General features: G+C 41.2%; 2 protein-coding genes across 3 annotated transcripts in view; one reads left to right on the forward strand and one right to left on the reverse strand.

The window, feature by feature from the left end:
* The window catches only part of SUPT6H (SPT6 homolog, histone chaperone and transcription elongation factor), a 31,242-nt gene extending 23,119 nt beyond the window's left edge, over nucleotides 1–8,123 (reverse strand). Inside the window, exons 1-2 of one of the 2 annotated variants that reach the window (XM_036033338.1) lie at nucleotides 7,847–7,968; nucleotides 2,893–2,968 (exon numbers count right to left, since the gene is read on the reverse strand). The gene's annotated coding sequence lies outside the window, so the exon portion shown is untranslated. Of the gene's footprint in view, nucleotides 1–2,892; nucleotides 2,969–7,846 lie in introns of both variants that reach the window. The other variant, XM_028519710.1, reaches the window with a different exon arrangement.
* Nucleotides 8,124–8,233: 110 nt separating this feature from the next.
* On the forward strand, nucleotides 8,234–15,169 carry SDF2 (stromal cell derived factor 2). The gene is made up of 3 exons (XM_028519711.2): nucleotides 8,234–8,467; nucleotides 12,015–12,211; nucleotides 14,489–15,169. The coding sequence occupies exons 1-3, from the start codon at nucleotides 8,317–8,319 to the stop codon at nucleotides 14,774–14,776; spliced, it is 636 nt and encodes a 211-aa protein (XP_028375512.1). The 5' UTR covers nucleotides 8,234–8,316; the 3' UTR covers nucleotides 14,777–15,169.
* The last annotated feature ends 2,380 nt before the right edge of the window (nucleotides 15,170–17,549 follow it).

The following is a 17,549-nucleotide window of genomic DNA, read 5'->3' on the forward strand; positions in this document are numbered from 1 at the left end:
AATAAAGGCAACATAGTTAAACGCAAAGATTGTTAAGCTTAAGGGTAGAGATTAACCCTGGTCCCATCATGTATCAGGTATATAAACCTGAGCAAATGACTGAATGTGTGTATCAATTTCTCCATCTGGAAAATGGCAACAGTATACCTACCTGCAAGGTAGCTGAGGATATTACATGACATAGGGGAAAGAACTTAGCATACACTGTTTCAATAAATGTTAACTAAGTTTGAATTCCAGGTCTAATTTTCCTTAGCATTCAGTAATTTTGTATCCATCAATCCAAACTTTGTCTTCTACTTCCCTGATTTCAGACTCATCCAAAGCCTGGAAGTTGCAGTGGAGAATGCCAAAACCAGAACATGGAGCTTCCTGGGACTTGAGAACTTTAAAAAACAGCACATATCATACAAATCGTACCATCAAGATTCCATTCTGGAATCCTGAAACTGGTTGCTGATAAACTCAACATCACTCCTCACCTTGTTCTGAATTATGGTCATTGTGTACATGTCTATTTTCTCCACTCAGACTATAAGCTTATGGAAGTTGGAGACCTTCTCCAATTGAAGGGGTAATAAAAACTATGAAAACAGCCCTGGCTGGTGTGGCTCAGTGGATTGAGCGTCCACATGTGAACAGAGAGGGCAAGGGTTCGATTCCCTGTCAGAGTACATGCGTGGGTTGTGGGCCAGGTCCCTGGTTAGGGGCTGTGTGGGAGACAACCAATCATGTTTCTCTTGCATATCAGCATTTCTCTCCCTCTCTCCTTCCCCTTCTCTCTAAAAATAAAAATAGTGCTGGCTGGTGTGGCTCAGTGGATTGAGCTTGGGCCTGTGAACCAAAGGGTCACTGGTTCAATTCCCAGTCAGGGCACATGCCTGGGTTGCAGGCCAGGTCCCCAGTTAGGGACGCACCAGAGGCAAATCACACATTGATGTTTCTCTCCCTTTCTCCCTCCCTTAAACGAATAAAATAAAAAATAAAAAACAAACTATGAAAACATAAATGGCACTCTGAGAGGCATCATAAGATACTTTGTGATTCTGTACCAGATAAGCCATATCCTTCTTTGTGCTCTTCACAAAATACAAATGCTAAGTATCTGTTAAATATTACTTACTTTTTCATATTGTTGCCATCATTCCAGTGAAAGTTGGCAGTGGGAAGGGAAGAGAACAGGAGGGTGGCTAAAGGCTACCTCAAGTGATCTAAGCCTAGCATGAGCTTTTTTAAGTTCTGTGGCTCTAATTCTCCAGAAAATTATCCATGCTGATATCAACTCATACCATAACCGATTACCTTACGATTAACCAAGCTCAAGGGAACACAACTAAAGGTACTGAGTTCTGGTGGAAAAGGAGAGGCAATGATACAGTCTTATGTTCAATTTTAGGCTGAGGTTTCAGATGCCATTTTTTTTCAAATGTTATAAAAAGCCTACCACGTACACACAGTCTGCTAGGAGCTGGGTAACTGAAAAGAAATAGGATTGTTGGTTCTCAAGGAGTTGACTGCTAGTAGGAGAAAGACATGAAAACAAATAAGGATCCTAAAATAATTGTATATATTATTACATTCGTATAGAGCAGGCACAGGAAGATAATCAGAAAACAAACCCGAAACACTCATACAAAAACCCAACCAAAACTAATATGGTTGGGTTTCTAAAGTACCCTAGAAAGGCTAGGGTGCTTTAAGCAATTAAAAAGAAAAAAGTGCCCAAGGAATAATATTTATCACACACCTACCAAGTTCCAGACACTTAACAAACAACTATTAACCCTTCCATTGTCCTAGGGGTTACAGCACACTTCTCTCTCTGTCCAACAGAGGAAACAGACGCAGAGATAAAGCCAGTTGTTCAAGCGACACAAACATAACAACTGCAAGAGCTGAGATCAGAGTCAAGATCTGTCTGACTCCAAAGTCACAGCTATTTCTGCTGTACCAGCAGTTCTCAGTGTGGTCCGGGAACACACCCTCCTCCCTCCCGAGAGTGTGCAGCGGTGTCTGCCAGAGGCTAGATGACGTGTACCACAGTAGACTGAACGCAGAAGCACACATGAGAAATTCAGCTATATTCTATTAAAGCAGACGTCAAAAAGATGAAAAACAAACAAGCAAACAGAAAGTAAAACAATGCCACTCTTCTCACTATATTTTTTTGTTTTGAAGATAATACTTGTTTTTCATTAAAAGTACTATTTATGTTTAAATGTAGTAGGCTTATTATTTTCTTTAATGAGATATAATTGACACATGACATATAAGTTTAAGGTGTATAAGTGTTGATTTGATGTACCTGTATTTTGCAAAGTGATTACTTTTTTGTAGTGGCTTTATAATTCAAAATGTGTATTTTTCATTTTCATGTCTAATCCAGTATACATCAATATATATAAATCTCATAAACATCAATAGCTATAACTCACATAAACAAAATGTCTTTGGAATCTTAAATTACTTTTAAGAGTATAACGGGGTCCCGAGATCAAAAACTTTGAGAGCCACTGCACTGGACCATGGTATAGGCCCTGCAACGTGGTGATACGGGAAATCTTGGGGTTAGATCGATGCCCTTTCCCCCTCTAAGATCTGTACCCTTAAGGCCATACAACTTGACTGGTGCCAAAAAATTAGTATTTAAAATTTCTGCCAATTAATTCGGTGTTCTAATTTTAATTTTGACACCGCTTCTCCTCAGCCCTGAACTGAGCCATTAAAAATAGATTTGGGTACTGCAGCCCCTACACAAGTTTGCTCTAATTAAGCTATCAAACCCACAGATTCAATCTTGTAAGGCCTCAACACCTTCACATTAAATGCTAGCTACCTCCTACGGACCAGAAGCCCTACAGCCTACTCAACAAAGAGAAACAGATAGCCTACCCGATGAAAACAACGGCTTTCTTCCATCCCAGGGGTGGCTGGTACTCTGTGCGGCACGCAGCTTTTCTCTCATTCCCTAGGTTAGCAATAAAGTACATGCTGTGCTGTAGCTGGGGAATGCCTCCAAACTAGCTTGTTGCCAAGACTTCCAGTTAAAAGAGCTGTGCCAGACACAATCCTGACTTGCTGCAACTTGTGGGAGCTAGATGTGCAGAGAGTGCCGCAGCAGCGCTGCAGGCTGAGGCTGCCAAATATTCCAGGACAAAAACACTGCTACTTATTAGTATATGATTAATATTACTACATGATAGCTGAGATGAGCCTGATATAGTTTGGATTTTGTATTTAGTATTTAATACTTATGCCCTTGAATATTCCCCATATTACGACTGTGAGTTAAATTTGTTGCTGAAATAGGTCCACAAGGGGAGTGGGGTGGTGAAAAGAGAAGGTTTCTCCAGACAGAAGCACAGCTGCAGTGCAAGATGGGGCTCAAAGGGAGAGGCTGGCGGTTACCATGACATTCTCTGGAAGAGGAATGAAGCTGGGATCAGATTGCCACAGGGGAGGCCTCAGCAGTCCCTCCCTTTGAACATGATGTAGGAGGCAATTAAAAGGAGACCAGAGCAAAAAGAGATGTCTGTTAATTCCCTCCACTAGCAGCTTCAATTAACCTTTACTTTTTTTTTTTTTTAGGGTCAAGTTCTGTACTGGGATTTGGATATATAAAAATGAGTAAAATATGCTTTTTTACCCGAGTTCACAACCTGTCTCAAAACACTTATAAATAAAGTTATGACAAAACATAATAAATGTTACATGATAGTCATATACCAAGATTATGAGAGTACTTTGAAGAGGGAGGTCAGGAAATACCTCAGAAAAAGTGATGCCTGAGTTGAGAGAAGTTAAGATAGTCTGGAGAAAAGCAACATTAAGCAAAGGCTCAGGTTTGAAAGGGCCCAGTGGTCTAGGGAACAGTCCCAGAAGTTTGGTGTGGAGTTTAAACTACAAGACACTCAGTACTTTATGAGCAAGGACTAATCCAAATTGGATAGTTCATGAATGACTACCCAATCTGGAATCCAAAAACATAAAAGTTTAATAAATAAAAGTACTCTTTTTATTTAGTGATTTGAGAGACAGAGAGAAACATCAATTTGTTGTTCCACTTATTTATGCATTCACTGGTTGATTTTTGTATGTGCCCTGACCAGGGATTGAACCTGCAACCTTGGCATACTGGGATGATACTCTAACCAACTGAGGTACCTGGCTAGGGCCAATAAATAAAAGTATTCAGAGTCCACGTAAGACAACCTACTTTCAAATTTGGATTCAGAACTCTGTTATAAAAAATCCTAATTCCACCTAGTCAAGATGTTAAAATACAGAAAAGGCTAATTCTATGCACAATCATTTTAACATGCACACACATCATATTTGTAAGAAATAGTTTTAGAATCTTTTCAATGCCAGGGTATAAAAAGCACTACTGTTAATAATGGTTCACATAATAAGTAATTTAAAAATATTAGTTATCCCCTTTCTTTCCAAGTTTCCTTGGGGAACAAGGAAAGGGCAAAAGAGGAGCAGAAACAACTGAAATATGTAACCAGATTCAGAATCCCTGCAACACAAGGAGGGAGTGACAGCTAGTGAGCCTTGCACACAGCTAGGAAACATACAGCAGGAGCAAAGTTCCTGCTGTAGCACAGGGTTGGCAAACTATGGAGGGCCACACCTGCCACTGTGAGACAGAAGCAGACAGACAACCCATAATGGTCCAGGAGACTTAGTTTGGTGACTTCTAACCTCGAAGTAGAGATCTTTTGCCCTGGCCAGGTAGCTTAGTTGGTTAGAGCATCATCCCCATATGCCAAGGTTGTGGGTTCAATCCCTGGTCAGGGCACATATAAGAGTCAGTCAATGAATGCATAAATAAGTGAAGCAACAAACTGGTGTTTCTCTCTCTCTCTCTCTCTCAAATCAATACATTAAAAAAGCAAACAAACTACAAGTAGAGGTCCTTAACAAATTGATGACAAAGGTACCATGGGGACCTATAGTAGAGGACCTTAACCTGGTTTTGAGGAAGTGACTTGAAACACAGACTCTAAGAGTGAGGAAGAATTAGCTAAGTGGAGGAGCTGGCTCCTTCAGCAGTTCGAGGAGTGCGGTGTCAGAGAAGAACACTCCAGGTTGAGGCCCAGGATGCAGTGTGGCAGGAACAGTGACGGCTACTTTGGGAAGAGAAAGGTAGGTTCATAATGAGTTGGAGGTGAAGCTATAAGAATCTTGGTAGGATGTTAAATTTTGGACTCCACCTGAAAGGTGCTGGGAAGCTTCTGTGGAGTTTTAAACAGAGAACTGATAGAACTTACGTACTTATTCAAAAACATTTTAACGAGTGCCTACTACATGCCAGACACACAGAAGACAAAGTTCCTGTCCCTTTGATACCTGTATTCTGGTGCAGGAGAAAAACCACAGACAAATTATACAGACCTGTTTTAAGTGGTAGGAGGGAAATAAACACCCTCAGCTCTGAGAGTTCAGGTTGAGATAGGAAGAATGGGTAGGATGTGGTATGCAAAGCCAAGGGAAGAGGCTCCTGGTAGAAAAGACTTGGCATATGGCATGTGATGTTCTAAGGCCAGTATAGCCAGAGAACGGTGAAGGCAGCAGAATGCGAGAGAGAGAGGGGCCTCCTTAAGCAGGGTTATGAAGGCCATGGGAAGCCACTGGAGCATTTTAAACAGGGAAATGACATGATGTGACCTGACCTGATCCTGCAATATAGAAAACAGATCAGAAGGGATCTGAGTGGAAGCAACGTGAACTGAGGATAAAAAGATGATGGTGGCTTGGAACAGGGTGGTAGCAGTGAAGATGAAGGATAGAAGACAGATACAAAACATATTTTGGAGGTAGAAATGACAGGGCTTACTATAAGACTTGGGGATGGGGAGAGCAGAAGAGGATCCAAGGTATTTCTGGCTTTCGTAACCATGTGGATGAGAGTATCACTTAGTGACGTAGGGAAGACCAGGTTTGGAATGATGGGCAAACCGAAATTTTCTTATGCTATGTTAGGTTTGGGACATTAAGAGTCACCTGCACACAGTTATTATACTGGCACATTCTGTGCACGATTCTTCAACATAGAGGAGAGAAGACTGGACTAGAGATTTAGCCATGCTTTCAGGTGGTTATTAAAGCCATGGGACTGATCACCTAAAGGAACATACAGAAAACCCAGGGTTAAACTGTAAAGAAAATTCAATGGTCAGACACTACGCAGGGAGCAAAAGTGGCTAGCAAAGGAGACCGAGAAGCAGTTAGACAAGCGGAGAATATCCAAGAGTGAAGTGTCCACGAAGCCAAGAAAAGAGAATGTTTCAAGAAAGGAGTAAGCTGTGTTGAATATTTTCAATGAGGAAAATGGGAATGATGCATGTATGGAACTTGGTAATACAGAAGTCACTGGTGGTCTTGATAAGAGGAATTTCAACAAGTGGTCAGAAGAGAAATCAGACTGGTATAGGGTGAAAACTTAATAAAAGCCGAGAATGTTGACAGAGATAGAAATCTGGCTATGAAGGGAAATTTTAAAAAAAGTAGTAGTGGTTGGAGGCAGATAAGAGGAATGCCAGACAGAATACAATTTGTATGTTGATGGGAACAGACTTTTATAGAGAAGTAGGATTCGGGTGATTGATATTATTGGGAATAACAGAGAGGGAAAAATCTAAGGATTATACATAGGATTCTGACTGTGATGCCATTATTGAAACCAAAAACCTGGGAGCAAGAGCCAATTTATTTGCCCCCAAAGACATAAGTTACCACCACCCTGGGCAGGCTTCCTTACTTGCCAAGGTCTACTGAGGGAGAACTATAAAATGTGCCTAAGGCACAATGGCTTAATGTAATTAATCTCTTGATGAGGTTTAAACTTCTAAGGGAACAATAATACTATGCTAATCTAATGTAGTACCCAGACAAACCAATTAAATAAGAATTGGCTGGTCCTGGCTGAAGAGACACAAGTTATGGAAAAGGGCTCTAAATTCAGAGCTATGGGGAAGCAATCATACTTTTGTAATCAATGCAATGAATACTTAGATAATTTTCAAATAAACAAAGAACCAAGCCACACACCTCCAAGAAATTAATCAAATTCAGAATTGTTTATACTCTCCATGTTTACTATAGCAGTGGTGTAACTTAACAATCCCTAATTATTTCTGATATTACAGTGGATTTCCATGGGCATATTTTCGGAGAGCTTAGGTCTCCTCTTAAAAAAGAGTAAGTATCAATTTTTGCAACAACCAAGGGAAAAGTACTGCTCCAGCTGGTTCAAGGAAATGCCAGGAAAGAAAGGCAGAAACTGGAAGAAAACAACATTTTGACTAATAGCCCATTTTGATTTCTGTGGTAGGCGTTTGTGGAAGCAGCCAATCGTCTACAGAAAGTTCTAACTTTACTATTCAATAATACAGAAAAAGATGGAATTTGGCACAGCCCTTTAGGCCTGATGGTCGAGATGCTGAAAGCTCCATAGATACTACATCTCCAGAACAAACAATTCAATCACCTGATCTTGACTCAGAAGCCAGAGACCCATCCCATTTCCAATCATTTCGCGTGGCCCAGTTTTCAGAAGCTACGACAGAAGAAGGACGGGATTCGAGGAAGACTGTTGATACAACAGGCCGCCCAATTCACGGGCTCCGGGTGGCACGGGGTTCGGAAAAGCCTAGAGACTCTGAGCAACTATCCGGCTTTCCTCCTTCTTCTCCCTCATTGAGCTCGGAAGGCCGGGGACCCCAGATCTTCCCGCATACGACTCCCCAGTACCTCTTCTCTTACAGGACCAGGCCTTAGGAGCCTGGTGCCCCACCTGACCCATTCAAGCAGCACGTTTTCCAGTCCGAACTTCACCTACCCGTAGCCCGCCGCTTCTCCGTTGCGCTAAACCCCCACGGAGGAAAATGGAGTCGTCAAACCCAGACCGGGAAAGGATAGTAAGCTACCACCGCACCGATCCTCCGCCGCCACCGCCGCCGCTGCTGCGTCAACGTGATACGTCACTTCCGGCTCCCTGTCACTGGGAGTGGGCGGGACATTCCTTGGTCTCTTCTCCCACCCAGCTCTCCGGGCATCATCCGGGAGGTCACGAAAACTGCCAGAAGCAGTTCAGGACGGCAGCTGTTGGGCCAGAGCCACGGGAACAGAACGAGAGGATCGGAAGCAACCAGGCTTAGCGAATTCCTCAGGCCGCTCTAGCCAAAGGAACCATAAAGACCAAACTAAGGCTTTTTCATTTCCTCTTCTCTGTGATTCCGCCCTTAGCTTCCGGTTCCGGGGGGCGGCGGCGATTTCTTCGGAGGTTAGAGGCACTGCGGGACACACAGAATGGCTGTGGTATCGCTACTGTTGTTCGCGACTTTGTGTAGTGCTGTGGGAGCATCCAATCTGGCTGTCGTTACGTGCGGTTCTGTGGTGAAGTTACTCAATACGCGCCACAACGTGCGACTGCACTCACACGACGTGCGCTATGGGTCAGGTACTGTGGCCCGGGTGTGGGTGGGCTGGGAAAGCCTGGTAGTCGCTGGGGGGCGGGGCCTACAGAAAATCTGAGGGGTGTGGTCTGGGAAGGTTTGGGGAGCCCAGGCAAGGTTCTTGAGTTCTGGAGACAGAGAGCCGGAGAATTGGGTTGTCCTAAGGCATCTTAATCATAATACCAACTTCATTCTGGTGAGCTACAGAGTGTACATCTATTACATATATACTCTCATATGTAACATTCACACGAGGTAGACACTACTGATATCCTCATTTCATGGATGAGGAAACAGACTCTGAATCGCTTGCTCAAAGCCTTGCAGCTAGCGAATGACAGAGTCTGAATTTGACCTAAATTTGCCCAGTTTCAAAGCCTTTTTTCAGTTACTCCTGGCTAGCACTAGTCAGTGTGGGAGAGACAGACATGTAGAAAAAATACAGTAAGTGCTGTATCTCTGAAGTTTTGAACTCCAAGAACCCACTCTTTGGCTACGACCCTTTAGAGGTTCTAGCTCTTGCTCTTGATAGTAACACTTGCTCTTCAACTCTTTTCCTTTGCCCCCTTTTTATCAATCAAACCTTACCCTTCTGGTAAAGAATTTAAACTAAAGCACTCACTGGAATTGGAGAGGAAACCAATTTGAGAGTTTTTTATCATGTGAAATTAAAATGCTTTGTGTGTTCATTTATAATTCAGCCATTATTTATGGATTCATTCAGTCTAATGAGCTCCTACTGTGTGCCTATTACTGTTCTCAATACAGGAGATATGGTGATCAGTCAGCAAGTTACAAGGAAACAAACAGCCAAAAAGAAAAAAATTAGTGGACTAGTGACTGCTACGGGCCTGTGTTGTATGACTGTTGATGCTAATAGCTAAGAGAGGAAGGAGATCTCTCAGATGGAGGCTAGTTTGTGGTTCATGTTTCTCAAAACCTGTCTGACTGGTTAGATTTGGAAAGGAACTGAGTTGTCAGTGTTGGGATGTCTTAGTAATCCTAGCAGCCATTCAGCAAACACCTTCTATGTGTCTGGTTTATTACTTTTAAATTGATCTACTTTTTTATTTTGGATCTACTGAATCAGAGTCCTGCCAGTAGGAATCTGTAAGTTTTAAAAAGCTCTTTAGGTGCTCCTGATGGGTAGCCAGATTTGAGAACCAGGTTCAGTCTAGAGCTCAGAAATCTGTGCTGAGCCCAAGATACAGAGTTAAGTACACATGGTCCCCAACTTAAAAAAATTTTCAACTTTACAGTGGTGTGAAAGTGGTACACGTTCAATAGAAGCAAACTAGGCTAATCTCTGGTGTTTGGTAGGTTAGGTATTAAATACATTTTGACTTACTATATTTTCAACATGCAATGGATTTATCAGGACACAACCCATTGTCATACATTGAAGAGCATCTGTTCAACATCTTTGTATATGTGGTGGTTAAAGACGTGGATAGAGTAAATGAAATTGCCCAGGATGGACTGTGGTCCTCAATCTGGTGTCAATTTGAGTCACTTGAAAAAGTGGTTGAAGGGCTTATACATGCTTTTGTCCTGACTCCCAACAAGTACAGTGGTACCTTGGTACTCGTTGTTAATTTGTTCCAGAACTTGCGATGAGTGCAGAAACCGATGAGTACCGATTGTGAAGAGTGATGAAGCATTTTCTCTTGTGGGGCGGCGTCCTGACTCACACAAGTTCTAGCACGTGCGACAAGTCCCGAGCAAGCGCCTAATGCTGAAACTTTTTTTTCTCATCAACATGTGACAAGTGCAGGGTTTGATGAGTTCTGAAGCCGATGAGTACTGAGGTATAACTGTATTTAAGAATGGATAAGTACCAGGTATAGAACTCTGGGTAATCACAGGGTCTAAGGATGGGAGGGGAAGTGGGGGTGTGATAGAAAGTGAAGAAGTAGAAGACAGAAAGTATAGATCATGATTTAGTGAGACATGGCAGTTAAGGACCAACCACGAGAACTGTAAGGTAATAACCAGAAGTAAGGAGGAAGGGGTGGGTTTGGGACTTTTTTTTTTTAAAGATGTAAAAACGCATGAGTGGAAGAAGCAATAGAGAGAAGCCGGTAGTTTAGTTACAAACATTCACCCAGATAACTGTGGGATAAGACGTCATGTGTCAAGTGGTAAAAGGGGTGTCATTAAAAAGCTGCAGTCAGGCAGGGCCAAGGGACTGAAGGCAAAAGTAGGAGGAATAGGCAAGAGTACCTAAAGAAGGTATCTGGGAAATATGGGGTACTTTTAAAGATTAGTGTAGTGCATGAGGCCTAGGGAAGAGAATACCCGCGGTGTTTATATGAGAGAGTGGCCTATCTGGGCGAGTTTGACAGAAGAGTGGGAGGCCACGTGGTAGAGGTTAAGAATGTGAGTTTTAGAATTGGAGAATCGAGATTCAAACCTGAGTACTGTTGCTTAGAATTGTATGACTTTGGGCATACTATTCAACCTTACTGACACTCCAGTGTAAAATAGAGGTGATAATAATAATAGTAATAGATGTGCATACCAAATATGAATATTCTGTCAAAAGGCTTCGGTTAGTATCTGACACCTAGTAAATGCTCAGTACACATTAACTAGCCAGTGATTACTTGCATATCTTTTTTGTTAAGCTACATGTTTAACCCAGTGCCTCCTTTTTTTTTTTTTTTAAGATTTTATTTATTTATTTTAGAGGGAGAAAGAGAGGGAGAAAAACATCAATGTGTGGTTGCCTCCGGAGCACTCCTGGCTGGGGGCCTGACAAGCAACCTAGGCATGAGCCCTCTCTGAGAACCGAACTGGCGAACCTCTGGTTTGCAGGCCGGTGCCCAATCCATTGAGCCACACCAACCAGGAACCCAGTGCCTCTTAACTTGCAGGATTTTACCACTTTAGGCAGTGTTAATCAAATTTAGATGACTTCAGAATACTTTTATAATATATTGATAGATCACTTATAGGAATTTGGGAGCTGTATGGCTGTTTGGATTAAAGTTGACAGTAAAAACTGGTCGCATTTTATTTGTGAAATGTGATAAAAATTAATAGATAGTAAACATTAAATAATATTACAAACATGTTACAATTATATGAGTAGACACCTGGGATATACTACAGGCTATCCCAACTACTATATATAGGTAAACACTGACTGTGCTTCCAAAAAACCCACATATGTTCATTTATTTAGTATCCTTTGGTGCAAATTCTTGGAATTTTCTAATATGGTACACTCTTAGATATAGTTTATCATTCATAACTAATACTATATAAATACATTTAGTATATATACACTAAATATATATATTTCTCATATGTATTAGTTGTGAATATATATTAATATGTATATATTAGTATGTATATTATACACACATATATTAGTATGTATATTAGTACCTACACAAATATTAATATTATAAAAGAGAAAATTATTAGCAAGCATACAGTTTCCTCCCCACCCCTCCAAGCATATTATGGGGCACATTATTGGCTATGGGAAAGAAACAAGGGTCCAGATGAACTCAACCTCTTTTTTTTTATTTTTTTTGACTGCAGGTAGTGGGCAGCAGTCAGTGACAGGTGTGACCTCTGTGGATGACAGCAATAGCTACTGGAGGATACGGGGGAAGACCTCCACAGTGTGTGAGAGGGGAACCCCCATCAGATGTGGCCAGCCCATCCGACTGACACATGTCAACACTGGCCGAAACCTCCATAGTCACCACTTCATTTCACCGCTTTCTAGAAACCAGGTGAAGTGACGTCCTGTGGGTCATTGCTGTTTTGTGCTTTAGTCAGTTGAGTTGTTTGACAACTTGGTTGTTAGTCCTTTCTTTTTTAGGTGTAGATATTCTCTGCTCTCCAGACCTGGAGAATTGGCTTTGTCACATATGTGTGAAAGAAATTGTTTCTGGTCAAAATGGAGACTTTACATCTAGATCAAGTCAATAAGTGAGGAAGACAGACAGATTAAGTATCCATTAGCATATCAAGTTATCTTGATAAATCCTGCAGTAAAGAAACCTAATGTTTTCCAAACTTGCAATAAAAATATTTTTTAAGGTTTTATTTATTTATTTTTAGAGAGAGGGGAAGGGAGGGAGAAAGACAGGGAGAGAAGCATCAATGTATGATTGCCTCTCACATGCCCCATACTGGGGACCTGGTTTGCAACCCAGGCATGTGCCCTGACTGGGAATCGAACTGACGACCCTTTGGTTCACAGACCACAGTTAATCCACTTAGCTACACCAGCCAGGGCTATTATTATTTTAATGATGCCAACTGACCACATTAGGAAAATGAATTAGGTATTGTGCCATTAAAAAAATTTTTTATTGCTTTTTTAGACAGAGAAAGAAAAGGGGAAAGAGAAATATTGATTCATTGTTCCATTTATTTATGCATTCATTGGTTGTTTCCTATATGTACCCTGATGGGGGATTGAACCCGCAACCTTGGCATACTGGGCCAATGCTCCAACCAACTGAGCTACCTGACCAGGTCCTATGCCATATTTTTTAAGCCTTGAGTTTTGGCGGGATGTAGAACCCCTTAATGACTGCTTCCCTCCCACTCCAACTCTGTTTATAGTTTTCCCTATTAACATTTTACATTAGTATGATAGGTTTGCTATAGTTAATTGATAATATTGATACATTGTTATCTACTAAAGTCCATAGTTTATTTTAGTTTTCTTAGTTTTTACTACTCTCCTTTTTCTGTTCTAGAATCCCATCCCGGATACTGTATCACATTTAATTGTCATGTCTCTAAGTTTCTCTTGGTTGTGACAGTTCTCAGATTCTTCTTGTTTTTAATGACCTTGATTGACAGTTTTGAGGGGTGCTGGTTAGGTATATTATAGGGTGCTTCTCCACTGTAATTTGTTTGATTTTTTTCTTATGATTTGACTGGATTTATAAGGGTTTTTGGGAGAAAGGTCACAGAGGTAAGGTGCCATTTTCATCACATCATATCAAGGATATATGCTAGCTACATGATTTATTACTGTTGATACCAGTTACCTGGCTGAAGTAGTTTTACTTTTAGGCCTTCTCCACTAACAGAGCAAAGAAACATGTATGTAAACATATATACACATATCTATAAATGTTTATACGTGTAACCATTTGTATGTATATTAAGTTAAACATGAGTTCTTAATGATGTCTCCAACTCTATTACCACATAGATCATTCTAGCCTCCTTCCTTGGCTTATTTGTAAATTCCCACTCTGACAGTGAGATACCTGGCTCCACTGCCATGCATTTACCTGCGTGCGCAGTTCTAGTGTACAAATACGGTAGTAGTAGTCGAATTGTTGGTTACATGCAGATCCTTTTGCCTTTAGTCTTAGACTTTCCAAATGGCTGCTTTTTATCATTTAAAATTATATAGCTATTTGTGTTTAAATTATATATATTTCTGAATTAATCAGCAACTTTTTTATTGTGATAGAAACTCTGAATATTTGGCCCTAAGGAGAATGGGATTAAAAAAGGAGTAGAAGATAGGATCTGCTCTAATTTGTTCAATTAACATTTCTTACTTTATTTAATTCTCATAATTATTCTTTAAGATGATATTGTTGTCATTTTATAGAAGAGAAAATAAAGGCTCGAAAGGGTTACATAGGAAGGAATAGAGTTGAGATTCAGGGTCTGCTTGTCTCTAGCTTGTGTTTCTCACCAGGTCACTTAAAATCTAGTTAAGGGAATGAAGCAGAATATTTAAAGCCAAATAAAAAGAGCTATAAAGTATTTGAAGACTATAATAGAAAATACAAGGGAAATAAAGGGTTATTTGCAAAATACATATTTGGACCATATATTAGGGCAACTGATTTTGTGTCTGCTATGTCTTACCTTTTTCCCACAATTTAAATGATTTGCTTATTTTTAAACAACCCTGGAAAGCCTCTCATTTTTCACTTTTGGGTAGTTTTGTTTTTCTTCTTATTGCCTTCCTCCCCTTTCCGAGCCTATGTACCAGCTATGCTAATGTTGCTATCATTTATGTCTTCCAGGAAGTAAGTGCGTTTGGTGAGGAAGGTGAAGGTGATTATCTGGATGACTGGACAGTGCTCTGTAACGGGCCCTACTGGGTGAGGGACGGTGAGGTGCGGTTCAAGCATTCTTCCACCGAGGTTCTGCTGTCTGTCACAGGAGAACAATATGGTCGACCCATCAGTGGGCAAAAAGAGGTGCATGGCATGGCTCAGCCAAGCCAGAATAACTACTGGAAAGCCATGGAAGGCATCTTCATGAAACCCAGTGAGCTGTTGAAGGTAGAAGCCCACCATGCAGAGCTGTGAGTCTGCAGGCTGTGAGCCACTGTCACCACATAGTGTTCATTGACATCTGCTGCTGTCTCACCTTGGGATCGGCGCCACAGGGTCCCTGGGCATTGGCCATGTCACCACTGAGATGAAGATGGACGCAGAAAACAGTAACTGTGTGTGGAAGCTTTAGCCCTTCCCAGTTGAAATGGTTGTTCTCCCAGACTTGGGTCCGTTCTTTCTGAGTGCAAGACTTGTTGGTAAAGGAGCAGGTGCATTTTACTCATATTGATAAAACAGAAACTGAGGGAAAAATCCCACCTAACCGGGAAATTTTTACTCTTCAGAAGCTTGGCATCATGGATTATTAATGTGTGTGACTTTTTCCCTGCTTTCTTTCTCTAAAATGATAAAAAGATTTCATTGTTAGTCACTGTGTTGTCATTTATTAGGTGCACTATTTTTTTTATTCATTTATTTTCAGAGAGGGGGGAAGGGAGGGGGGCAGAGAGGGAAGGAACATGGAAACATTGATTGGTTGCTTGTCACAGGTCCCTAACTGGGGGCCTGGCCTGCAACCCAGGCATGTGCCCTGACTGGGATTGAACCAGTGACCTTTTGGTTTGCAGGCTGGCACTCAACCCACTGAACCACACCAGCCAGGGCCAGGGGTGCTATTCCATGATTTGATTAATCTTTGAGTCCTGAGAGTCATTGCTATCATCCTTTTGAAATGCTGCAAACCTTTGGTGTGGGCCCTTTTAAGAGCCTTACTTGCATCTAAATTTTTCCTTTTTCTACTTTCACTTGTCTAGCACCTTATTGTTGTTCAATTTTTCACTAAAATTATGACTAAAGACCCTCAAAAAATGTTTTACTCTAGACCTGTTACTGCAGTTGAGAAAAGGATAGTAGTAGAAAGAGGAACCCACATTTATTCACTGTCTGCTAAATACTAGGCATAATGTTGCAGATCTTAACTCATTTAATCCTCACAGATAAGGGTAGATATTACAGTTTTACCAATGCAAAACAGAAAAGATGAGTAACTGCCCGAATTCTTAAAGCTAGTAAATAGTTTGAGGATAGGAATCCAGCTGTGTCTGGCACATGTTTTTTTTATTTTTTATTTTTTATTTTTAATCCTCACCTAGGGACACATTCACTGATTTTAGAGTAAGGGGTAGAGAGGGAGAGAAACATCTATCCGTTGTGTTTTACACACACCCCATCCGGGACTGGACCTGCGACTAGGCTTGTGCCCATACTGGGAAATCCACCTTTTGGTGAATGGAATGAGGCTCAAACAACTGAGCCACACCAGGCTGTCCTGGCATGTGTTCTTTTCACTACACTACAATAATGTTTAGCTCTTGATAGATAACTACTCTTTTGGGGACAATGTAGGAATATCTTTCCCTGAAAAGGTAGGTAGAAAACTTTTGTCCTCTGCTCACCTCATTTTCTCCCTGTCCTCTGCTGGTCAAGTCTAGAAAGTTTGCTCCTACAAAAATGCAGCAGTGATCGAGGGTTTCTGCCATCTGCTGGAATTTCACTGATTAACAGGCCTTTTATTTTTGGAAATTTCTAGGTTTTTATTTTCCTGTTTGCTTTAGGGAGTTAAGGTAGAACACATTGGGGATACAGGTCTCCCCCACTTTCCAAAAGTTTCTGTTGTACACTACTTCCCTTTCACAAAAGAAGAAAGTGTTCAATGACTTTTCATCAAAGCAAAAATGCTTTTCAGTTAAGTTAGTAAAAATAGGTAATAATGTGAGCTTTGAGAAAGCTGGGGATACTCTTTGCTTTACGCCATTTCAGCTTATTAAAGGTTTCATAGGTACACTCTATTTTCAGATAGCTGGGAAACCTGTACCAGGTCTGTGCCAGACATGGCCCCTTACATTAAAAAACATGGTTTCTTTTAGAAAGATTTGTTTCAGTAAGTTGAGACCATGAACTAGTTTAACTACAGCTATGCACTCTCCCTCCTATTCCACTTCAGTTGCATTGATCCCTTGAGAGTTTTCCCAGGAAGTAGACAAATGATAAAGTCAACATTTCAGGCTCAGTTGGTTGGTAGGATGGTAAGTCTGGGAAGAAAGGAAATGTCAGAAATCAGCTGCTTAAAGAGAGTAGATTGGACAAGATGAATGAGAGTAGGGAGCTGTGTTGCAAGGTACCCCTCCTTGGCTTGGCCAGAGTGTTCCCTGAGTTGTTGGGCCTTCCCTGAAGGTTCACAGACAGAACACCCTGTCGGCAGGCTGCAGATTACTAGGAGGACGGTAGGACAAGGGTGCTTGAGAGATAGGCATGGATTATAAAGAAGCAGTGGGGAAGCCCTGAGGAACATGTGAAATTAGTAATGAGAGGGCTAGAGAAGGAACCAGTTGGAGGGTTGAAAAGCAACTTTGGACAACCCAGGTGAAAGTTGAAATGGTGCTTTATCTGAAGGAATGAAAGCGAGTCTCCAAATAAAATCTGAAGGATGTTTATGGAAATTAGGGTGTGAGAGTAAAGTATGTGAAATACCTATTTCGAAATCCTCAGAATTTCTTCAGCTTGTACTGTATTAGCACCACCAGAATAGAGTTGGAAGGAACCTTTGTCCAATTCCTTCATTTCATAGAGAAGGAAACAGACAAAATAAAAAAAAATAGACCTGAATTTCTCCCATTTTGTGTAATTGTTTGCTTCCCAGGTCAGCTATTTGTTGCTGAAGGGCAAGAACACTATCCTCTACTACTTTTATGGTATCCTCACCCCCACCCCCGCCGCACGCCCAGATTGCACTCTGCAGACCTGAAAA

Source organism: Phyllostomus discolor, chromosome 8, assembly GCF_004126475.2.
Source record: "Phyllostomus discolor isolate MPI-MPIP mPhyDis1 chromosome 8, mPhyDis1.pri.v3, whole genome shotgun sequence".
Classification (NCBI taxonomy): Eukaryota; Metazoa; Chordata; class Mammalia; order Chiroptera; family Phyllostomidae; genus Phyllostomus; species Phyllostomus discolor.

Coding starts and splice junctions, on each gene's coding strand:
- SDF2 (XM_028519711.2), top strand. CDS start 8,317: ATGGCTGTGGTATCGCTACTGTTGTTCGCGACTTTGTGTAGTGCTGTG. Junction 8,468..12,014: donor CGACGTGCGCTATGGGTCAG/GTACTGTGGCCC, acceptor TTTTGACTGCAG/GTAGTGGGCAGCAGTCAGTG. Junction 12,212..14,488: donor CACCGCTTTCTAGAAACCAG/GTGAAGTGACGT, acceptor TATGTCTTCCAG/GAAGTAAGTGCGTTTGGTGA.